Here is a 25,261-nt window from a genome sequence, read left to right as displayed (position 1 = left end):
TACACAGATTTTAAAAAAAGAAAGGTTTCACATGTTTGACCTGCTCGACCTCCTGCAATAACTCTACAACCCCCAAGAGGGTCCCACCCCCTACTTTGAAAATCACTGATTTGTCCAGATCACCAACCCATTTTGTTTGTTGTTTGCCATTATTCAGCTGCAGATATCAAGTCCCAGTAGATTTTTTTTGTCCTTTGGCAAACAGTCTTGAATAAATAAATTAAAAGAAAACAATCTCAGGACAGATGTTATGATGAAAAATACAACAAGACTGTGGTGTAATTTACCATAATGTTAACATTAACCTGCCAATTTATTTTCAGCAATACAAAGCAGCATTTTCAATAGAGGTACATTCATAAAAGCATGAGGAAACTGTTGACTACTTGACTACTCTTTAAAAATTAGTACACCTTTATTTTTATACATTTTTGTACAAATACAACAAATATATCTATTTAAATAAAATAAAAAAAGAATTTGCAAAAAACATTAAATGATGAATTATTGTTTCTGTCCTGGAATTATGATTCTTAAATGAATAATTCCACACCATGTAATATATTTGTCATTCATTGGCTGGAAATATAAATTTAAGAGTCAACACTCAATCAAATCCAGGCATAGAAACAAAAGCAAAATAGAAACTCTAAAGTTATGAATACCAAAATCTACCAGGCATAATTCCTTTTGCTGGCTGCTGCAGAGGGGTATGCTAAGATAGAAAGTATTATTTTCCTAAATGGAAGGTGTCAGATGGTCACGGAAATGTGATCGGCTGTTCAAGATCACTGCTTCCCATCTGCAATTTGTGACGTGTGAAAGATTCAGCCCAAATGTGCTCACCAAGCGTAAATCCTCAGCACTTTTTTTCTTATCGTGGAAAAGCAAGATAACCAGCTGTTTACAGATCAGAGAACATATCATATTAATATCATGGAGAAGGGTGATATCATCTTGTTTGTAAAATATTTTTTTGTTAACTAAGTGTGGTGTGAGTAAAGCAACCTATAAAGTCAAAGTTGTAATTTGTGTTCTGATTAAAAAGGGTCAGAGAAGAGCAACTGGGAAAATGTTGCAGGAAAACATCCTCAAAAAGATCAAATGAATATAGTAACATGTGATAAAAGCTAAATTTAAAATCTATTTGCTGCTTTTGTCTACCTTTAATGACTGTTTCCCTGTCAGTTCTAAACACCAGATGACTGTTAATATATCCTGAAAAAAAAACAACAGCTTTTCATATTTGAATGTTCAGTGAAGAATACTCTGTGGATATTTCATTTTTCATTGCGACTGTGTCAGATTCAGTAACAAGTTGCTTTTATTGTCCATACCAGTGGTTGCGTCAATTCTCTCTCACCAATGAAACTGTGTTAAATGAACCAGTAAAGTAAAAGTACCTGTAAAATAAAGAACATTTTACCCTCAACTTATTGTATGTAGTGTTACGTACATTCACAAGCAGTATTTTTTTATTCACCCCTTTTTATTGGTCAGATACTAGTGAAGAATACAGCTAGTACAGTAGGTGGCAGTCGTGCAACTTAAAGAATCAGAATCGGATCCAAATCATTCTTATTGGCCGAGTAGCACAGGACGCAGAGGGGCTGAGATCCCCAGGTTTACTACGGAAAAGTATCCACTATCCATTAATTGGTCTGAAAATAATGCAAATAATTTGTCTTTGTTCATCTTTGACCGTGACAGGCGCGAACAATTAAATATGCATCCACTAGGTTGCAGCAGATGGCTGTAAAAAAAAATCACCTCTCTTCAATTTCTGCAAGTATATCAGTGTCGTGTTCAACTAAACAGGCCCAGGTTGCATGATGGGTAGGTCAATTTGTGAGCAATTCAATCACTGTCATTCAATCATTATATTTAGTTTTTGAGACATGTTTCTTTGTCCAACACCAGTCTGAAATGTATTTATTTATTTATTTTGTTGTAGTTATTCTCCTCCTCTCTGTTCATGTAACAAATTCATTTACTACTTCTCATGTCAGTCGGCTTCAAATATTTGAACGTCCACTTTTCTTTTGCTTTAGTTTTGTGTCCCTTGAAGTGATCTGGCGCCCCCCAGCAGAGCTGCGCCCCAGAGATTTAAACAAAAGCATCTTTTTATTAAAGCTTTACTTTAATAAAGTATCTCGTCTTAATGGCTGTGGATTTGCTAAATATAAATACAAATGCAGTCACCTGTTAACTTGACTGATTTGTTTTTTTTACTTTTCTGCGTATATTTTCGATCTCGGGGCTGATTAGTAAAAGCTTGTCATCTCAGATCAAACTTAGGGAGAGATGATTCATAAAACGCTCTCTGTGTAATAAAGTGGAAGCACTTATATTTGCCATTCGGGGAGTTTGGGAGGCCTGCTGTTTTAAACCCCCAGATCCCCACACATGGCGTAGCCACCACAGACACGGCTCACAGAGTCAGCCAGCAGCCGGGAGGTGAGCAGAGAGGAACAGGCGGTGTCCCCTCCAGAGCGAGCTGAGGAGTATGTGTGTGTGTGTGTGTGTGTGCGCGGCGTTCTCAGATGACAAAAGGGGATACCAGTTGTGCAGCTGACGTGGGAGGAGACATGATGGCGGTGTGGCAGCTCACCTGAGGGAGAGTCTCTGCTGCTGGGGCCAGGGCTTTAGTGGACACCAGGAGATATGTAAGGGCCACGGGAGGCCACAGTGCCGTGGAGGAGGTTTTGGGGCTAAAGGGAGAAAGAGGGAGAGGGGGTTGCTGTTGCAGAGCCTCCCCAGCGTGATGCATCTACCTTCAGGATGGCAGCCGGCGTGGAGTGGGGTGCGATGGAGCGAGCACGGGCTCAGTGGCGCGGTCACCTAGGGACGCTGAAGCTGCTGTAGCAGGACTGATAGTTATTTCTAGGGAGGATTGCAAGATGAGCTCCATTGTATTAGCAGTCCCTTCTTCTAAACTGTGGAAAAGTCTTTTCCAAACTTTTTTTAGGGGGAAAAGTTCTGTTTTGTAATAACTGCTCCAAATCTGACAACAATTTATACAAAAGAAAGTTGTAAATAAAATCTGAAGTCTGAAGTTCGATCTTCAGGCCAATCAAACCATTTCTGTCATTTTGTTTATTTATTTATTTCATTACCTTTTCTCATATCAGATCTGACCTTCGTTGATAATGTTTAGACACCTATGTCGTGGGAGTCACTTTTTTTTTTTTTTTACCAGAGCTGCTGTTATAATTTGTTTGCTTAACAATAATTCCTTAACTGTATGATAAATAACAAATGTTGTCAGAGGTAACCTTTGTTGAATTCCTTCGGTGGTGCAAAGGCAGCAAATTATCCCCGACTGATGTGAAATCCTCTGACATTCGGCTCCTTTAATTTCTGGGCCGCACTTTTGTGTTGCAACGTATCTTTCAGAAATTCTCTGTGTCTAATATGGTCAGCACTCCCAATTATTCACTCCACTGACAAGTGAAACAAATGGGACCAAACAGTGCATTCTGTATTATCTACACCCCCTTGGATTCACTGACAATAATTAATACAATGGCAAGCTGCTGTTACACAGCCTCCACGACATAAGCCCGACAACATAAGCTCTCTCTCTCTCTGTCTCTGTCTCTCTCACTCTCTCACTCTCTGTTTTCTGCCTTTTCAGGAACTCTCGACACGAAATAACATCCAGCGGTGGAGTCTCACACCAACAGCCGGGTCACATCCTGCCCCTGTCTGGAAGCCTGGACCACACACAGGTGAAGTTGTTAACATTATCAGGTTATTACTCACATCATTACTCCATGACTTTAAGGTGCACGGAATATGTCAGCAAGAATATGGATGTAGTCCTGACCACCACAGTAGTACAGAGGCTTCAATGACACACACACACACACACACACACACACATATATATATATATAGTTCATTAATATGCCATAGAATCTAAGTGAGGCAGCGGTGCCGACAACCTCACTGCTGTGGTCACACACCATTATCTAGTGTTACTTCATTTCCTCATAATACAGATAAACAACTTTACTGACAGACACACAAATATCACTGCTACACACAGTGACTTATATGAAGTGGTGTGTGGAGGTTCAGGTGTGATCTCTGTGATGGAGATATTGAAACAAACAAACAAACATGGGTCGGGGTTGTTTTTTTTTAACACTCAACTGACCAATTTGTCCTTGTGAAGGGATGTCGTGTAATAATAATAACCCCTCTTATTTTATTTTAGGCTACCAGGGTATTAACAGTTTTTTTTAATTATAGAGGCACACATACCCCCCACCCCCACCACTTCATCCATTAAAGGAATGCCATGCTAATTTTAAATCCTCTCAGCAGGCATTGGCATCAACAGAAGAGAAGTGGATGAGTTTCTCTTTAACAGCTGTAATTTGTGTTTTCCAATCACCATGCTGATTTCTGCTCATTATACTCTGGTTTCACACCGGTAAGTGAGAAAAGTTTGGATTGATTGACTCTAATTAACTAAAAAATGTTCCAAGCCACGGATTTATTATCATGCTAGCTAGCCACAAATGTCAGAGACTTTCACAAATTATTATCCTGTTAAGATAAATATCTTTGAAACCAAACGGGTGTGAAAACACCAGGAACATGTATTGTTATAGTGATGGGTTTGTTTGGCATGTTTTCTGCCGAGTTTTTTTTTTTTTTTTCCACGCTGAAGGATCACCTGGGCAAACACGGTTCCGGTGTATTGTCAAGGCGTGCAGTATGACTGATTGACAGACGCTGCGGTTGCCTTAACTTTAAAGGAACATACTCTGCGATAACTTGCTGAAATGTATAAATTCTGTAGGGAATAAAGATCAGACGGTGTTGAGTCAAACTGTGGGAAAAGAAATTATATTAATAATTTGGGATGGAAGGAGATATGAAGAGGTACCATATGGAGCAGTGCAGAACTGCCTGGTCCTTCGTGTGTGTTCCACAACACGGCAGCGTCTCCCTCATTGATATTTTAGACACAGTGGCACCTCCTCTCTCCCCTCACATTCTTGCCTTGACTCCATCAGCACCATGGATCAACTCTCTACTGGCTCATGAACAAAGGCAGGACAGTTGGAGTGGTCACTTCCATTTCCTGAGGTTTTTTTTTTTTTAAAAAAAGATCCCAAAACAGGATTCAGGTAGGCATGAGGAGTCAGGACGTTGCTCTGACTCACTCGGCTTCACATCAACAATCACAGCCAATCGCTGGAGTGAATCGGAACGAAACGGGCCCCCGCTGCCTGGATGGTGTTGTCAGGCTGGGAATCATGCTGCCTGGAAATCAGATTTCTTCAACACTTCTTTTGTGATAAAATATCTAAAAGCAAATATGATCCATATGAGCCTCTGTAACTGGTCTCCAAACTTCACCTTCTCACCAGTTAGGTGTTCCCACGTCGATGGGACGCCCACAGATAAATGTGATGACATGGTGTTGTAGCTCTCTTTCATTTATTTAGGGGATTGATTGGATGCTGGCAGCGTGGACGAATGTGTTAGGGGAGGGTCTGGATTTTGAATTATTGCCATAAAAGTCAGCAGGGAATATGAGAGCAAGCATTTTTCAACTCAAGGTGTTTTTGTGAGATTCTGGATCATCGTCGCTTCATGAGCAGTCCATAGGAGTTGTTAGAGTACAGTGCGTGTCTCTCGGGAGACAATGGAGTGTTAAGTATTGCATCTATCATAAAATACTTGAGCTATACATTTTTTTTTGCCATTTCTTTAACTTTTAATATTTTGTGTTACCTTTGGTTTTGTGCTATTTATGAGGTTGTTATGTGGTTTTTAAAGGCATGGATTTAAATGACATAATAGTGTAATGGTTTGGGGCTGCATTTCAGTCAGTTGTGCTGAAGACTTAGTCCTGCGTTCTTACAGTATCTGGCCGACCATGAAGTCTGAACAGTAACAGTGACATAATATCTACTGACTACAGCTTTCCTTCTGTTGATATGAATTCTATGTATGTTCCAGCATGAACATTCATCCTAACTAGAGTCTATATTTTATTATTTTTCTCAACAATCGACAAGGTCATAGTTCTTTAACCGTACCGTGATAATAAACCGATAAAAGGCATGACGCTGCTGTCAGTCACGTCTGTTCAAGGCTGTGTTGTCCATGCTGCACCCTTCTGTCTCCACCAGTAGGAGTGGCATTCAGCTAATCAACACAACAGCATCTCTATCAGCCAGACTCAGACAGAAATGCAAACTAGTGAATAGTCTTCACTAAATGATTTTTTTTTAAATTTTCAATACTAAAAGTATAGTTCGTAATTACAAAAGTTGTTGTTTTTTTTTTTTGTTGTTTTTTTTCAGGAAACATTTTCACTACACCATTAAAAGGCCACACGGAGAAGACATTAGTGTTGTCTGCCATTAGTATGACATTGCACCACCGTGATGAAACAAAAATCAATTTTCCACAAGTACTAAATGTGATTCAGTTAAGATTCCAAATTGAAAACAGTGTTTCCCCAGGGTTCTTCTACAAAAGCCAGTGGATAGTGCACACACAACATCCTTCCGTGCACACTATTTACCCCTGGATTGCTTCAGGCTAATGTCTCAATAATTTTCACTCCTTTCTCAGGTCCTTCCCACAAAGGACTTAACTAATGATCCATGGACAAAATGAAGCATTTAAATTTATTCATTAATCATTCATCTCCAGCTCATTGAAAATGCTAAACTTCCACAAAATTAAGATTGAATATTGAAAAGTGATTGAGGGAGACAGCTCTCGGAGAACGTGGAGAGTGAAGTGAGCGCAGAAGCGTGGCCCGCCCTTACAAACACGGGGGGACTTTTTTGGAGACTGACGTCTTCGTGAGTGTGGTCAAGGTGGGCAAGGTGTTATAAATGCTAGTTAAGGTCACAGGGAATCACTAGTTGTAATTAGATGTTGGAATCTGGAGAAGCGTAGAATTTCTGTCAACACTGCCTGTAATTATTCTCTTTTCCAATTAATGGTGACATAGATTAATTATCTGATGAGGCAAAGCCAATTGCAATCATTCACCCAGCTAAAATTAGATCAGTCCTGACAGCAGCATGAAAGTCACCTGTTTCATTGTTATGGATTTGCTGCAAGTAAAGAGGAGGGAATAGTGAAGCGTGCTAGGGTAAGTAAGTTGTCTGGTACAGGTGAATGTTCAATTACAGTGGGCCGCAGTGAAGGCATCTACTTATTTCGATCCGGCGGCGTCTGGACGGCCTTGTTTGTCCACCGCAGCATCTTCGGTGGTAGTAGAGTCATCTGTCAGGGAGCGCAGGAAGGCAGAGATGAGGTGGATTTCATCTGACAAGCTCTCCTGTTCAAAGAAAAGGCCACACAGAAACGCAGGGAGCCCTAATTAAAAAGTGCAGTTTTTGTTAAAAGGGAAATAATGCACGTCCGTGTGCATCCCATACAGTACAGTAGTGGGAGGAGAGGTATCATCTTGTGCTCAGCTTGTGAGGAGGGAGAACAAGAGGCTCCTGGTGAACCATGTCCAGGTTCAGTGCCTCTCTGTTTTAAAAACCTCAGCATCCAGTTTTTCTATTAAACTGCCTGGCACTGTCAACCAGCTTGGGAATCTGAACCCGACTAGCCATGCAGAAATTCTCTGACTAACAATTATATCAGAAACAGGATCTTGGATTACCGTCCCCCGAGACTGGGGCAGTGGGCGTCTGCTCCAATCATTACTGGCCATTCAACAAGGCTCTGCACTGCTCTCCGCTGTTAGCCATTGTCAATTACGCCATCCCTAGTGTAAACTTGCAGAACACAAAGCTGAACTGCCAGTTCTGGCAGGAGTGTAACAGGATGACAGCAAGCCGCCTCCCTAACCCCCCCTCCATCTCTCTCACTTCCACCTCCCCCTCCACACCCTCCCAAACTCACACCACTACCACCCACCCACAAACCCAAGGGTTTCCCGGCCTCTTCCTCCCCTCAAGATACTCTTCTGAAAAACGCTATTTGGCTGGTGATTCCTGCAGCTTTATCCATGAAGCACTAACCTGACCTCTCCCATGTTCTGCTCGTGAGGTTAAGTGGACATGATGGATTAGTATAGGCCTAATCAAAGACTCACTCTGGTTTAACTCCTGTTTCTACTGCTATTAATACATTTTGACTTATCTTTACTCAGTAGTAAAGTCTCAGGACTCTGATTCTTCATGTCTAATCTAATGGCGGTGTTTTAAAAGTAACATTTAGCACCCAAAAAAAAAAAACTATTGCAATTATACTATCATATAGAATAATGTCAGTTTAATTACACATTTAAGCTCCGGAAATTTAGAAAACCATTCCGATTGCCTAAGTACAGCACACCTATAAACTCATAAAGATATTTATTTCCACTAATAAAAGGCTTTTCTACATGGTGTGTGTAGACCCTGAGCTGGACTGTGCCTGTTCAAAGTGAATGCTGCCTGCTCTGATGAGCCCTGTGCTGAGCTGTGACGGGTGACGGTGCGGTGCGCTTGAATACCCCAGCTCTTTTGTCCTTCACACTCTGCAGCTCTGTGATAGCTCCTCCCCCTGTGCCCCACACCTCCCTGCCTTGAGCTGTTGGTCTTTTGAGGCTGGGCTACTGAGACAAGGCTGCTCCCTGTAATGTCTGAAACAGACCTTTCAAAAAAAACAACAACAAACATATAAATATGTCTGAAACAGACCTTTCAAAAAAAAAACAACAAACATATATACGTCTGAAACAGACCTTTCAAAAAAAAAAACAACAAACATATAAATATATATAGAGAGTAACATATCAGCAGGCCAGAGGAGGACAAACTAAAATGAAGGCCACTTCATTTACTGCACTGGAAACTTATTTCAAATCCTTTAAACAAATTCATAAAACATATTTGCCTACAGCGTCCAGTAACAGATACAGACAGATAAACTATTTAACAACAGAAACAGTTGCAGTTTGAGGGGTGGACTCTGCACAAAAATATAACATTACACACTGTATGAATATTTATCTGCAGTGATGTTTTTTATATATATATATATATAGTGCCTGAGCCATCAATTAACTATAAAAACAGCACCACCTGCTGAGGAGACCAGGAGAGCAACTTTATATTTACCAATACTAATGCCAGTGGCTGTAAGAAAAGTCCTACAGTTAGTAGGGAGTGATAAAGTGATCCACATTATGGCTGCATGCTTCCTGCCTTTGCTCTGAGGCCGGACGGAACATTTCATAAAGATTCATCACTGTCCCCACGTCCGCTTTGACCTCATCTCACGTCACAGCACAGATTAGACAGCGATTATCATCTAATTGAAGTCAGAGTCTTACTTCTCAACCTTGTAGAATAAGCTCGGAGGCAGACGGGAGGACATTTTTCTCACCCTACAAGGGGAGGCTGTAATACAGACGTCAACTATTTTTGTCGCTCTAAAATAGACGTGGAGTGAAAAGAAACGTCGCGGGCTAAACAGAAAACAGCTTTAGATGTTATTACGATGTGACCTAAACGCACATCGTACACGTCGTATGTATGAAGTTATCTCCAGAGACGTGGGGTCAGAGCCCAGGCCCTGTTCAAGACACACCATCCATCACATCAGCTGGATGTCTCATGTATGGACTGTAATGGAAGTGAGGTTTTTCTTTAGCTTCAACACAGTGTCTGTCTGTCTGCCCGTGTTTCACAAAGACGACAGAAGACAACTGAGTCAGACCAGACTCAAAACGAAATCGACCATAACAGTGAAGTGAGGGTCCACCATGGAGCTGGATAATTATAAACGCTGAATTAAAAGCACTTGGGTTTTCAAACCAATGGCGACGCTGTGTGCAGTTTTCCTGCCTGTTTTACATGTATATGTACCAGTACCTGGGCTGTTTTTATTTTCTGCTTGGTCTCTTGGGAGAGAGCCTGGCACCGGTCCAGTTCAGCCTGGCTGTAGAGGCTGCGTCGTTTGAAGTATTTCACCAGAGCTTTGTGCATCCTCTTCTGCAACAAAGAGAGCTAGGGGGAGAGAAGGCAGAGAAAAGGAATTGGTAAGGCAGGAGAGGAAATTAATGGCAGTGTTCAAGAAGAATGATGGAGGGGAATAGAGAAAGCAGTCAATAGCCCATTCTGCAGTACACGGGCCTGACAGGAATTTCACAGTCTCTTGGTTTCTCTGCCCACTCGTGTGCACTCATCAGAATCCAGTCACATCTGGCTGCCAGGATGGGGGGTTAATTTTCTCTAAATGCTTCAGCAGTTTTGTTCTAGCCGAGGCAAACTCTGTGACTGCAAAGCTGATGAGTAAAATATTTCTACTTCACCCAGTTTAACTTTATACCAATCCCCTCAAGACATATTTTACACATACACACAGAGTCATGAACCCCCCACTGAAACCAGAAATTATTCCTAGTCTCTTGGAAAGACATGCTGCTTGCTTTATTATTTGAACACAGTTTCGAGCAAAGAGGTTTAAATTCTGATAGATGCCGTTGCTTTTCTTTTCTTCCTCCTCCATCTCTCCACTCTTCCTACAAAGCTTATCATTGCTTGGCAATGTGTTCCCCAGTGCATTGAAAACTAAAGCGAATTAGCTCAGTCATCAGCTCCTGAAGGAAAGACAATAACAAGAATGCTCTTTATGGTGCTCCCTGTTAAAAGCCCAGAGATGAAAGCCGCCACATAAACAAAGCAATGTTAACATGTACTGTACATTGGAGAGGATTTGTATGAGAGGTGCAGACGCTGTGCTAACAGATGCCAATTAACTTCACATATCTCTTGTTTAACAAAGGCACAGCTTTGCATTTTAAATTTAAACTTTAATACTGTGCCTACACTACTTGTTCTATTGCGAACTTTGAAAGAATCAGCATGTGTGTTATCCTAGGACAGTTAAATAATCTGCCTCTAAAGTCCAGCTACCTTTAAAGGTGGTATTTATAGTCGCCGATGTTAGTCATATGTGGGACACTTCCGGCAGTGATGCAGCAAAAACAGGGCTTTAATTCCACTATGAAGTGACCCACTTGTAGAACAGCCCAAAATGTGACCCACATATCTTCCTTATTGATATTTCTGGCTCATGTGACCATGTTATGACCAACGTATGGCCCACATTTGGAAAACAGGGGCGGACAGAATACAACAATTCACACTTTATGTTATATGGGTCAAATGAGAGTTAGGTGTAAGACTTAAACAATGGGTAATTCTGCTTTAAAATACCTCCAAGAGAGGGTCTAATCTGTGTGTTCATGTTGCTGCATCTTTGGTGCAACATTGATGCAACCCTGCTGTTGTGTTTGTGCACATACAAATACTTGATTGTTGTTTTACTAAATATTTCAGTAAACCTTGTAAACCTGCTACTTTTCTCCCCTTCATTTTATTAACCACTCATAGTAAACCATAGAACAGCAGGATTGTACAATGTGTTTGCAGCAATCTATGAATTTAGAAGGCAGAAGAAAAATTGTCATATTTTATCAAATATTACTATTTGATAAAATCAATTTATAACAAATGATTTTTTAATAATTCCCACAACAATTGTAAGTTTTGTCACAAAAAACGATTACTATTTTTATATTCAATTTATCATCTAATGTGTAATAACACTGGCAAGATCAATTTAAACATTTAATTCATGTTATGGCAGTTCATTTTGTATAATACTGTGGCTGGTGTTGAATTAAGAACGGTTTCAACAAATCACCTGACGTACACAGGTGACAAAAGATTATATGAACCCATGTTTTAAACTCAGTTAATCCTGTCAGTGTTGAGCATGAATTGTTTATGGAGACCACAATATATAAACTAATAAAATGAAAGTGTGATCACAGTATAGACAGACAGACATGATGAGGATAATGGGAGATTGGCAGAGAAAGGAGAACGCTGCTGTATGAATCAGATTAAATGTAACGGCCCTGCCTCCACATTTCAGAAACATTGTTGATTATAAGCTTGTTATAAAAACTAAATTTAGGCATGAAACACTCGACGAGAGGCAGAGGCTGTGGAAGTGTTAGAGTTGAAACAAACAAAAATGGTGAAGGCTGAACCCAGAGTAAAAGAAAATCAGGCTTTGATCATGAGCGTGGAGAATCCTGTCCACAGGATTTTATTTTTGCATGCATTTCTCACTTGATAACATTCATGCAGTTAGATGAGGAATTGCTCAAGTAAAGGTATTAGTCTTTTTTTTTTTTTTTGGAATGAATAATATGTGTTTTTTTAAATTGTAGGAGCAACATGGCTTCTGTCTGATGTTATGGCTGTCGTGTGCGATTCTGTTCCTCTTAAACTGTGTCATAAACTGAAAAGATTGGAGATTAAAATGCTGTGGAGTTTTCTCTCTGTCAACTCGTCCACAACCCGGATGCTATTTTAGCAGCGGACGGTTGTTCTTTGTCTAATCTGAAAAAGGTCTGGTGAGATGAGGATGAGGAACATTTTGTATCGCACTAATAATTAAGTCTATATTGAAAAAAAAAAGTTATGGTATGTGCATGTACCATCAACCTCTTGCCTTACTCCCCTTGGTGGCAAAACCACATAGTTATCATTACATTATGTCACATCCATCATCCTCCTCCTCTCAACTTATCTAATCATTATGAGATTGCTGCAGTAACCTCCTCACTGGCTCCCCAGCTGAAACGCTCCCTAAATTACTGCCCATGCAAAGAAGACTTATCCCATGGTAAAAAAGAAGAAACACAGATTAGAAAAAAAACAAAACATGAAAGATTAACAGCAGAGACTGGATGTCATAGAACATATTTGAACTTTTTAAAGCCGTAATACACGGGATAACAGGCACAAAATGGCCGACTGTCCCCAGAATGAGATATTCATTCAACCTGGATGGTGAAAATTGTAACTACAACCTCAACAATAGTTATTGGACTGTTATGTCAATGACCTTTTGGCCCCTCTTTCCAAAACATAATATGTTTTGCAGGCATAGATTTTAAATGCTATCTTAATGTTAAAAGGAAAAAAAGGAAATTAAGAGTTAAATACAGAAATAACAAAACTTGGTTTTGATTTTATTTTTTGTTGCACTTCACCTTTACTTTTCTTAAATTGAGGTTTGTTTATATGGAGGCATGTTACCTGTTTGTAATAAAGAAACGATCCGTGTTGACTGTTCCTCTTGATCTGCGCCGACACGTCCTCTTGTTTTGCCTTCATCAGAGACTTCTTCATACTTTCGTACTCTTTTGCCAGCTGTTTGTTTTCCTTTAGGGCGATTTGAAGCAATTCCTGTGTAAACACACAAACACCAGGAGAGACAGAGACAGAGACAGAGACAGAGACGGGGAGAAATAATCAAAAGCTTCTGAAAATACCAGCAAAGGTAAAAATATATGTTGACTAAGAAGGATATTTGTACCAATCTGAGGACTGTACTGCATGTACTACTGTGGTACTTCACTCTTGGTTCATCCGTCTACTGAGGCCAATGTATAACACTACAGCAGCTCACTGCTCCTCTTAATTCTCTCTTAATTAAAATTGCAATCCACCAAGTTTAGGGTAGATCCTATTCAGACCATTAAACTTTTTTTATGCACTGAATGTCCGATAACGCCAACCAACACAGCTATAAATAGCAGAGGCTATCCAAAAACAGAAATTATTTTAAATACAAAAGCCAAAACACAGGTCCTCTATCCAGCTTCCAGTTTGGCTGGATATACGTACGACAAAATAATGAGCTTAAAATTGCTAAATATAAACTCGTTTACTGTTGTATGAAAAATGTAATGATAGTAATACTGGGAAAATAACAATATTAAAATATTAAAAAAACAAAATGACAGTATCCAAAATACAGTAATAAAAATTAATAAAGAAATAGCTAAAAGTGTAGCTAAAAGGTAAACAATATTTAAAGTATTAGCTGACAGTGTAGCAAAAAAAGTTAACAGGTCAAAGGCCAAATCACCAAACATAGACATAAATAAAAGCAAATTTTTTTTTCTGACGGTAATATTAAAAATAAAAAAGAGCAAAAAAAAAACTATTAACTTATTACTTTGAATCTGTTCAACCAATGAGTTGGTAGCTGACCACGCTTACCGAGTCATCATTTTTAAAATATATCATATAAAACGGATGGTCACACACATCAATACAGTCATAATGCACAATGAAGCACGTAGGCAATAGAAGGAATATGTTCTAGACAGAACAGGGAAGTGGAACCACTGTGTACAGGAGAGATCACAATAAAAAGCACCACATGGAAAAACCACGGGGGCCAGGTGGAATGTACATCGGACTTGACATTGACCTGCCCTGTGTATACACTACACTACACTACACTACAGTACAATACAATACGGCACGGTACGACACATGCATTCCTTATTTGTACTGTTAATTACACCGCCGTTACACCAAACCACACAACAACGGACAGCTTCTCTGTCAAATCAGGCAAATAAATCACAGCCAGTGTGTCTTCCTGCGTGCACCTCTTTCATTTGAGAAGTGTTTCCCAAGTAGTGGATATGTGATTGGTGAATATCTCAACAGTACCTGCAGACATAATGAAGTGTGTCTCTGCAGTAAAACAGAACAGCACTAAAGTGATGAGTTTAACCCAGCAGAAAGAGGGGCTGTAAACATGACAAATGCCTGCTATTGATTTCAGGTTTAATTACTCCATGCAGCACTGACAAAGCCCATCTGACGCCGTTGTGAAGTGTAAATGGAACAAATTACACTTCATTGCCCATAAGAAACTGATTGCGTCGGCATTTTGCATTGTTTACTTTGTCCTCGCCACACGACAAGCCCCGATCAAATCAGAAAACCAGATGCATTCATGAAAGCTGAAGGCCGTACAGATGTGCGCGCGGGTTCATCAGTCTGCTCGCTCAAATCACAATTAGCAGTAGATTAATTGGTTGGCACTTAAACGTTTAGCTGGTCGACATCTATTTTTATACTGTCAGACATCTGATAGGTTGGTGTAAGGTCGTAAAATTAAAACTAAAGTTATTTTGAAAAACGTCGTTAGGCTTTCTTGTTTGTAGAAAGATTTTATTTTAAGCAGGGGTCTCAAACATTGGGCCTGGGGGCCACTAGCGGCCCACAAATACCTTGCATCTGGCCCGTGACTACATGTAAATAAGAATTCAAATTTTATTTTATTTTCAGTTGTTTTGTTTGTTCATTCATAGTATTATACAGATTTTATGTATATATATATATAACTTTATTTATGATGTAGAGTGATGTGACCGTGATAGTTGTGACTCCTAGTTGATCGGCAGTTTTTGCACAGACCAATGTCTTCGTTGTTGTCATCTATTCTGATGCTCAGTTTCATTGGCTGATCTGTTATTTGACAACAAGCTGACCTAATGATGTGGCCAGAGAGGACATTTTTATTCAGGTCAGTATTTCCATACTATTGGGGTGTGCCTCCGTGCACCTCATGCACAGTGAACTCCCTGCTTATTATGTTATGCTAATGTGGATGTGATGTGTTCCTTACACCAGTCCACCAGTGACCATTTCTCTGAGAACTAGACTCAGTGTAATGTCTGTATTTGTCAGGAGACATTGTTGTTCTTGTATCATCTTATTTCATCAAGTGAAAGGAAGTGGAGTGTTTTTTTTTGCATGGCTAATTTTTATCCAGCTAATGGGAGTTGTCTATGAGGAAGACTTCTAATTCTTAAACTGTCTCACACCAACAACTTCTTTAAAGTTGCTGCACTTGGATGCATGGCGGCTTAAGCTCCATTGCCTTTTCTTGTTTTGAACTAATGCATTCTTGATCACCGTTTAATGAAACTATATACCACATGGCGATTTCACATTAGATAAGCCATGTGAAACCCCCATCAGCAAAGAGGCTCTGGCTGGGGCTGATAATCCTGCAGATGAAAACCTACAATAAACAGGGGCTTCTCTTACAAAGGACTGTTTCAAATACATCCCATTTTTGTGCACGGCTTTTTCAGAACAACCTATTTGTGATGTTAATATGAAAAGGATACTGATTGAATTCTTAGTTGATATTGTGGATATATGCGTGCGTTTGGAAATTGCTATTGAAAATGTTTGGCCCACAGGTAACAAAACAGCAAAGCTTCTCACCGCGACACGCATCATCAAATTCGTCCAGACAAAAGACTATAACAACAGTGAGTTGTCATTTGTGGGAAAAGCACTTAAACAGGATGGCCATGGCTTGTAATTTTAATTGCACGCAGCTCTTTTCTCTGCATCTTAAGGGAAGTATTGTGACAAGCAATGTGCTGACACTAATCCACAAACAAATAAACAATGAGATGTTTTTTAACAGCCCGACTCCGACTCCACGCTATATGAAAGGCACACGGCGCGCTGTACAGTATAGTCACAGGGAGAAAAAGAAGAAGAAGAAAAAAAAAGTTCTCACCTTCATCTCTGCCATTTTCTTTTTTCGTGCTCTGACATGAGCAGTGTGTGTTTGCACTGATCTCCGTGTTCGTTGTTGGCACTCGTTCCTATCAGCCTGTAAGGTGCTCATGATGAGAACAGCTGATTTGTACTGGAAATCCACCGAATCAAACACACTTCTGCAAGAACAATATATAAAAAATATAAATATAAAAAGCCTTTTTTTATATCGAATACATCAAATTAATAAACAGTATTTTATGGTGGGACTGTGTTTAAGGAGCCACAAGACACGAAGCTCAAATTAAATTAAATCATCAAAATCCCAATTGTGCCCCATTTTAATTAGAAGTGTCAGACACCCACGCACAATAACCGAAGGTAGTCATTTGTATCTTTCCAAATCATGTTTTCAGATCCTGCCACAGAAATGAAATGAACTAAGTCGCCATTTTTGAGTTTCTGAGGATCAAATACAAGAGAGATTGATGTTCGTTTTATCAACAACTTTAAGATTTCTACTTGGAACTAATGAACATTTTTAGCAGTTCCAGACACTTTCTTAATCACAGCAACACTGCGTTTCCTCAGAGGCAGAAATCTTACTGAAGTTCTTCTATGACTCCTGGCATGCTTTCAACTATTTGTTCCATTTTATCCGAAGACTCTTGGTATTCTTTGGTCTTCTTCATGAGGTCAGCGATTCTGTGCTGAGTTTCCTCATATCTCTTTACAGTTGCAGTGTGTAAATCCTGGCAAAAATCCGCCCCCAAAAAACAGAAGGAATGTTTAAAACAAAGTCTGCAGAACTGACTTTTATTCAAAGTTATTTCACTTAAAAACAAAATCAGAAAATCGACTTCTTACCTGCGCAGCTTCCAGGTGCTGGTGCCTGAGTTTTTTCTCTCGCTCAAGGTCGAGTAATGTGTTCCTGTGTTCTTGTTGAATATTCTCTAAATCTTCTGTCACTTTCTTGATTTTCTAATCAAAGGAAAATTGAAAATTGAGATGATGATACTTTACTTTCCATTTTATGAATGTGAACTCTTTTTTTTTTATTTTCAAGGTTACAAATGAATTTAAATTGATAAAATGTGTCTTTGTGTTGTTGTTTTCAGTAGTGCAGCCAAACCTCTCTACAGTTTAGACGGACAGATTATTATTAGGACAGATTATTAAGCATGTTCCTACCTGTGTCGTGTTCAGTCCACATGTACTTTGTGTTGCTGTATATTGATGGTACTTGTTTGTATGACTGACTAACACTTCAACTACGACTAAATAAAAAAATCACCTTTATTTTTGTCTCTAGAGCTTTTGTTGCTGAGGAGACATTTTCAAACTCTTTCTGAAGCCTGTGATTGGTCAGCTCGGAGCTGATTTTGTGTCGTTCAAGCTCTTCCTTCAGATCTGCACACTGATCCTGATGGAGAAGAAATGTACGGGTCAAACCTTAATCATCATCATGGGTTTTATGACAGGAACAAGGTGAGATCAGTTCACGGCGTAGGGTGAAAAATTACAAATCAATACAAACGTCTGGATTTGTGAAGCTCCGGTTACAACACGCCGTGGCTGTGGACTTTTACAGCCCGTGCGGAGTGAACACGTTTGCAGAAATCTGATTAAATTCGGTCAAATCCATCTGCATCTCAGCTTTGTGACGACATATTTCTTCCCTCAACTCTGAGTGAATAGTTTGAAGCGCCTCATGAACTCACCTTCAGCAGTTCCAGGGCAGTTATCTGTCCTGTCAGATCTTTCTTCAGGCTTTCAATCTCCTTCTGGGGAGCACACAGAAGGCAGTGAGTAATACTGAGAGGAAGCAGTTAAAATGTCAGACTCCATGTACGTTGTACACAGGCTGTGTTGGTCCTGACCCTGGCTTTTTGTTCCTGCTGGAAGGTGAGTTTCTCCTGCTCCTGCAGCTTAGCCCGGGCGACGCTGTGCTTGGCTACAATCTGGGTCACTTCCTCCTTGGCTTTTTCCCACTGCTCATCACTGTCAATGATTTTCTGGAGCATCTGTTTTGTCTCCGCGCGCATCTGTGCCACTGCTTTTTCACTAACAACGACCGCACAGTAATGTAAACAAACACAGTGTGCTACAGTGGGTTGTAACACCTATAAAAAGAGGATGCTTTAGAACAGCAGGTCTGGAGCTCTAATTGAGTCATGGGGATACATTTAGTGGGTCGCAGGACTGGATAATATCACCAAGACCAGTTTGGTCTGGTTCTGCTGCCAAACTTTTTTGTCTCAGTCTGTGATTTTTTCCCTTTGACTTTCATAGATTCTGTCTGGCTCTAATCAAAACTGTGTGGTGACAGATTTTTTTGCTGTTGCAGAACGACAAAGTTATGTCTTTCAAACCAAATATATCTGCTATTTTCAGCAGTTTATAATTTTGTTTTAAGTTGTATAAAAATACTGGAGGCGAATGTAATATTTCTCAATGGTGTTTTATGATACTTAAAACAAAAAAAAAGTTTTCTCCCAATGGGCCTGACAACTTACAGAAGTTATTGGTGAGTGAACAGCAGAAACCTCTGAATGCACACACAGGGAAATAAGCAGAGTGGAGACTGAGCTGGAAATGACTAAATGAGCAGACTTAAAAGTTACCACTTCATAAAATATAGAGTAAAAAAAAACACAGATAAAGTTTGTCCAAATCCTTGAGTTATGCCAACGTCTGAACCCAAGGATGTGTCAACTCCTCTGTACCTCTCGGTCGTCTTCCTCTCGTATTCCTCCACTTTCTGCTCATACTCCATGCTCTCCTTGCGGAGAGCTGCAGCAGCACAGCGTTTTGTCTGGAGCTGCTCTTTTATGCAGGAAACCTCTGCTTCCCCCTTAAGTCTCTGTGGATAACATCACATACAGCACGCTGCTGAGTGGATGCACTTTACTGTGAAAACACCTCACTGTGCCGTGGATTGAACCATTATTAGCATGCACAGCACCAGTGAGAGTCCAATCACAACCTTGGCAATTGCATGCCATGCTCTACTCAATGAACTCAAGACGTTCAGTCTGAGTATAACGAAGAAAAGCAGCAGCGACAACCTGAAGAGGTGTTCAGGGACTGTGGTTTCTTTTGTGTTTATACTCACAGATCGCTCCACAGCTTCCTCCAGTGAACCTATTTTCCCACTTAGCTTCTTGTTCTTTTGCATCTCATCCTGTATTTTAACTTTCAGGACCGAAATCTGTGATGGAAGGGTTTGATTAAAAGTCTAAACAAATTAAAAGATTTAAAATTTAAAAATAGATGTGAAATTTTTACCTGATCTTTTTCATTTTTCTCAGACTCGGTCAACTCTGGGATACGTTGCCTTAAGGTCGCACACATTTCTTCTGTAAGAGCAACAGTTTTATCAGCAGCAACTATCTCAGCATTTAAATCTTCCTCAAGTTTTTCTAACTGGTTTAAATCCTCCCTGAGGGGAAAAAAAGAACATTTGATAATAAGTTAGTGGTTCAGTGTTAAGATTCACCCACAGTGGTTTTCATCATATATTGATTTTTCCTCACACAGCCATGACTTGTTTTAAACATGGAATCGAACTCAAATCTCAAGATTTACCTCAAGATATATTTGTCTTTTATCCTGTTCTGGACTTAACATATAGTTACTGTTACATAATTAATAATAATAATGAAGTATTAATTGCTATAAATTATTACTCACGACTTCTTGGCTAGTTGGTTCTTCATCTCCTGCAGCTCATCATCCAGTAATGCTTTTTCATTGCTGGCATCGTCCTCCATCACTTTCAGTTCATTCTGAACCTTCAGAAGTTCACTCTGTGCTTTCAAATACATTTCTTCAGCCTCAAGAAAAGAAGGAAAATGGTCAAAAAACACTTTCTCAGCTTTTGCATTCCCAGAGCCAGATGTTTGAACATTGTTTATAGAATGAAAAATGTTCTGTCAGTCCAACAGCAGCTACCTCTGCTTTCACTGTGTTGATTTGATTTATTTTGGTGTCCTGCAGATCCAGGTTTTCCTTTACAATGGGAATCTGTTTCTTGGCAAAGTTGATGTCCTCCTGTAATCTGTGGTTCAGCATCTCAGTGTCTGACAGTGTCTTTTGCACCTGATGGAGCTTCTCTTTTTCAAGTTTCAGCTTTATCTTCAGATCGCTCATGTCTCTGACACAAGCCTCGTGTGCTGCAAGAGGATTTGAGGGGAAAGTGAGTGGTGCGATCACGAGGGACGGCCTCACAGAGGGACAATAGGAAAATAACTGACCTTTCTGGACGACGGAGGAACACTCCTGTTGCTTCCACAGTGACAAACGGTCAACTTTGTTCTCCAGGAATTTCTTCCTCTGCTTCTCGATGAGAAGCGCCTCCTCAGCAAACTGTCGATCGGCTTCCAGACGCTCAATCAGACACATCACCTCGCCAAGGACATCATTTATTCTCCTCAACAACGAGGACAACGGAGACGTTTCTACAGAATGAAATACACTGTTACTACACACATATATATATAAATATTGACTTTCAAATCATATAAATCACCATTAGGTATGCCGTTTTGCAACAGAATGTTTTCATCTACAGGATTTCATCTGCACAACCACAGTGGAGAATTTATAGCTGGAGTGAAATACGTGAAGCAGGACTCTATTACTGTCACAGTCACTGCTACAAGAAATGAAACATCATCTAAAACGAGAGTTTCTGACTTAATGTGCTGCTCTATTATCTGCATGAGCATTAGGGCCAGTGTTTGCTTGTCTCTGCTACAAGGATAATTGAGAGGAAATCATTAAGAAATGACTGAAAACACATTATTTGTCTACCTCTTGCACTAATTGCAACGCCTTCCACAAACAGCTCTGACATCACTGATTCACTGTCGGGCTCTCTGGGTTGGAATCTGTTGAAACAGTTAAACTGCTGTCACATTTGAAACAGCACAAAGAGCAGCAAATGAAAACCAAATAAAAAAATAAAAAAAAGGTCACCTTAAAAATTTCTTGTATGGCTGCTTTTCCTGGTCAAACTGCGCTCGATATTGTCCACACTAGATCAAAACAAAAGGGGGAAAAAACGTTGTTTTTTTTTAAGGTGTGATCAAAACAAAAGGGGGAAAAAACGTTTTTTTTTTAAGGTGTTTTTTCATTCTCTGTGTGTCTCTCTCTCTCTTTTCAGAATGTTTGGGTCAGCTGACATCTGCCATCAGTTTACCTGTTGACACCAATTTTCCACAGCAGTCTTCAGCTCCTGCATATGGCAAATAGCGTTGCTGACATATGGCGAGGGACTGTTGAGCAAAGCACAAGTGCGACGTCGACCGGAGGAAACCACATCCAGGTCTGCAGGAAGATGAGGAAACAGAGAAAAACACTCTTTTTTCACCTCACACCATTGAATTATCCTAAAATAAATATATTTTCAAGGAAGACACAGACACACAGGGACAATCCACTCAGTGATAAAATAAAAACAACTAAGTTTTTGTCACACTGCTTCATTAGGGTTTATTTTGAAAAGTAATTACTAAAATTTATTTGGCTGTGAAAACTGTTCGTTTCTGTGATTTAATATGTATAGACTGCAACACACTGGAGGCATCAGTGGAAGAACAGGGACAACGACAGGCGAGGATCTCCAGACAAACCCGAGGCGTGTTTTTCTCGGTGGTAAAAGGACGCCATCTGGCTGCAGATAAGGTACAACTGTACAATAATGTAGACCGATTAAATACGTGTTTGAATAAAAACAAACAGAAATAGTGGAGACCGAAATAGTACGTGTACATTCACCCATGGAATAATGCTTAATTAAATGATGCATTATTTACTTTTACTTTTTTTTAATTCAAAACCAATAAAAAGGTAGAATGTTGCAGAATGCAACATGTATTTTTAGATACAGCGTGCAAGAAACAGCAACTTTTACATATATATTATTTTAATTTTAATGCTTAACAATGTTTAATGTTTTTTTACTGCCTCAATGTTTCTGCTGACAACTGATGTATATAAAGGACACCCAATATGTCTGCCTTCAGAGAGCAGCCCTGCATCTGACATAGATACTGTAAGTACTGCACTAAGGTCATGACGACAACAATGTAAACAACTTTGTAAAATATTCATCATTCATTGGTTCATTGGTTTGGCATTCTGATCCTGAAAACTTTATGACTGACTGAAGTATTATTTTCTGACAGAAACTTTAATTTAATATAAAAATGAACTAAAAACGGTTTGAACTTTTAAACGTTTAATTTAAAGGTTTATTTCTTAAAATTTTAAATCCTGCCCAAAGCTTGCAAAGGTGCATTAATCCCACCCCCATTCCTCTCCTTGGCATCTTTTGAGCTGCATCACTGCCACCTACTGGATCTATTTTCCACCCAAAAAGCTGAGGGAAAATGAATAAAAACACAAGAATTAACACTTTATACACACTGTGACCTTATGTCACCTTTATGAAATAACCTCTGCCTGGTGTTTGTTTTAAATACACACCCACATTTAGGAAAGACTTGCGACTTAAAGGGCAATCATTATTTTATTTTTTTTTATTTCTTCTTAGTTGTGACCTTACGGTGATAGGTTTCTTGCACTGTTTTTAATCTCATGTCTGCAAACAGATCACATCTTAGTGGACCATAATGGCTACAGTTCCATTGACATGCAAAAGGAGTGGTTCTATCAGGGTCTTATCAGCAGCATCACATGGGGAGTGAAGGGAGGCTGATAAGATCCTTCAGTACAGCTCGCTGTTTATTGTGCACAGCACAGTAGAGCAAAATTAAATAATTTGTGTTGTAAACACAGGCAAACATCCAACACATTAACTATAGATCTGGTTCAGGGTTTCTCTCACCAATCATTACATCAGCAATAGTAAAATTAAAAAGAAAAAAAATGGCTGGATGGAAACTGTGTTGCTAAGAGGATGGGATAAATAATACACACTGTGAGAACCAGGTGGGGTGGCAACGTGTAAGGGAGTCTGTCAACGGTGGAATGAATTAGCCCTATATAATGGCAGGGTGTATTATGGCCACAGAGTGGACCCATGTGAGTCTGACAGCCAATCAGCAATCAGTGGGCCTGAGATATTAGAGATTAGAGTTACAGCATCACACAGTATTCCTGCACTGGACACTTTGGTTTTTTAATGACCATATCTTTTTTAAATTACTTTGGTTTTTTAATGACCATATCTTTTTTTAATTACCAAATTAGGAAACTAAAAACTAAAACTAGCTCAAATATAATTTGACAGTCAGTTTAGTCTGATGAGTACTGTGTAGGTATTTGTTCTATCTTTCATCACCGAATTTTACAAAAACCTTTTACATAAAGATTTTTTCTATTTTCCACTTGCATAGTTGAAAGTTTCCCATTGTTTGTTGGTCATTTTTGTTGATTTACATGCTGTTTTCTGTGACTATTTTGCATTTGTTGATGCTGACATTTGACGGTTTGTTTTTTTTATGTTACTGACTTCAAGTACCTACATATTTTGTAAATTATATTTGTATGTTTCTGCTAAACTGACAACACATTTACAGTAACTAGGGTTTTTAACTGAACCCTCCAGTGAAACAGTGGTTCTCCTCACCTGGTTGACTGGCCGGTCCTTCTCTGGATGGGTATCTGAGAGGTTCCACATCCGGCATCGTTGCAACTTAGTCAGAACTCAGGATAAAACCGTGCACTGTGGGTCGTCACCGCAGAAAGTGAAAGCGAGGTTGGAGAAAATGGTTCTCCGTCAGCTTTCTTTGGCTGCTGCCAAGCTACTTGTCATCACAGCCGCAGCTCGTCTCTGTGCAACGGTGTGAAGACGTTGCGTTTTGTCGTGTGCAGATCGTTGTTTTGTTTTGTTTGGAAAAGTGTCTTTAGAAGTGGTCCAGTAAAGTTTCTGTCAATCTCAAGTAGCGGTCGCTAAGCAACAGGGGGCTGTGCTCCGAGTGAGTGAGTTGCGTTCAAGAGCACCACAGACTGTTGATGCGTTACAGCGTCTGTTCAAAACCACAGTATCAGGGACTGTTCAAGGTGACTGCTAAAAATTAAAACTAAATGTTTAAGAATACCAGTGGTTGTGTTAGAACGCCGGAAAAAACAACAACAACAAGAAAAATGATAATAATAATAATAATAATACATTATAGTAAAACTCTAAATGTACATAATATATTTAGAAACACATTTAATAAAATATAAAACATTTGTTTTAAAAATTTCTAATATTTAATGAGTTTATTGATACCTGTAACTGTTTAAATGGACATGGACAAGTTCAGATGTTCCACTGACTTTTCTAGTGCACCAGTGACTGTTCAAAACCGCAGTATCAGTGCTACATTAGGCTGTTCATCAGTGTCTGTTCAAGAACTCTATCAGTGTTCAGCAGTCAGTGTCAGCAGCAGCCTCAGGACTATATTGGTGCCTTTGTTTGAAGGGTGTGACTCGGCTACACATTCAATAAAAGAACGTTTGGTTGGTTGATGTGTATGATGTATTGTTTCTCACCCATTGCTTTGTCTCTCATGTAATCCATAGGCTGTTGGAGAACACACACGTTTTCACGTGTCTGTGAAGCAGATGCCACTGTAGGAAAAGCAGATGTAACTGATAAGACTGAACAATGGCTCAGTGGTTCCTGTGTCCCAAACCAGAGTACGTACACACAACACCATAGGAACCTGCATGTGCCTATGAATTTGTTGTAGCATAATACATGCACATTTTTTTCAGTGCAGCACAAATAAAATGTACTGACATCATATAAATATTTACATTGCATGAATACACACAAAAGTAATTAAAACATAATCACAAAGCACACACATTCTCTCAGGCCAAAAGATCTTTATGAAGATAACTGGAATTGA

General features: G+C 39.5%; 1 protein-coding gene across 2 annotated transcripts; it reads right to left on the bottom strand.

Moving 5' to 3' along the window:
• Positions 1 to 6,647: 6,647 nt before the first annotated feature.
• Positions 6,648 to 24,285, bottom strand: ccdc178 (coiled-coil domain containing 178). 2 transcript variants are annotated; one of them, XM_025052606.1, is made up of 19 exons: positions 23,989 to 24,285; positions 21,595 to 21,722; positions 21,372 to 21,430; positions 21,207 to 21,283; positions 20,648 to 20,851; positions 20,346 to 20,566; positions 20,085 to 20,227; positions 19,680 to 19,833; positions 19,507 to 19,602; positions 19,118 to 19,254; positions 18,272 to 18,455; positions 18,113 to 18,175; positions 17,686 to 17,814; positions 17,259 to 17,372; positions 16,998 to 17,143; positions 16,411 to 16,570; positions 13,104 to 13,253; positions 9,858 to 9,992; positions 6,648 to 7,324 (listed from the first exon to the last, which is right to left on the bottom strand). In XM_025052606.1, the coding sequence occupies exons 1-19, from the start codon at positions 24,044 to 24,046 to the stop codon at positions 7,199 to 7,201; spliced, it is 2,484 nt and encodes an 827-aa protein (XP_024908374.1). In that variant the 5' UTR covers positions 24,047 to 24,285; the 3' UTR covers positions 6,648 to 7,198. The 2 variants fall into 2 exon arrangements, with proteins under 2 accessions (XP_024908374.1, XP_024908375.1); XM_025052607.1 differs by having other exon boundaries at positions 18,113 to 18,172.
• Positions 24,286 to 25,261: the final 976 nt, after the last annotated feature.

This window comes from Cynoglossus semilaevis, chromosome 20 (genome assembly GCF_000523025.1).
Source record: "Cynoglossus semilaevis isolate Cse_v1.0 chromosome 20, Cse_v1.0, whole genome shotgun sequence".
Lineage (NCBI taxonomy): Eukaryota > Metazoa > Chordata > Actinopteri > Pleuronectiformes > Cynoglossidae > Cynoglossus > Cynoglossus semilaevis.
The sequence above is the reverse complement of the archived record's forward strand: the minus strand, read 5'-3'. Positions and strand labels throughout refer to the sequence as shown.

Coding starts and splice junctions, on each gene's coding strand:
- ccdc178 (XM_025052606.1), bottom strand. CDS start 24,046: ATGCCGGATGTGGAACCTCTCAGATACCCATCCAGAGAAGGACCGGCC. Junction 17,815..18,112: donor CTGCCCTGGAACTGCTGAAG/GTGAGTTCATGA, acceptor CTTCTCCATCAG/GATCAGTGTGCAGATCTGAA. Junction 7,325..9,857: donor AGAAAATAAAAACAGCCCAG/GTACTGGTACAT, acceptor TTCTTTGAACAG/GAGAGCTTGTCAGATGAAAT.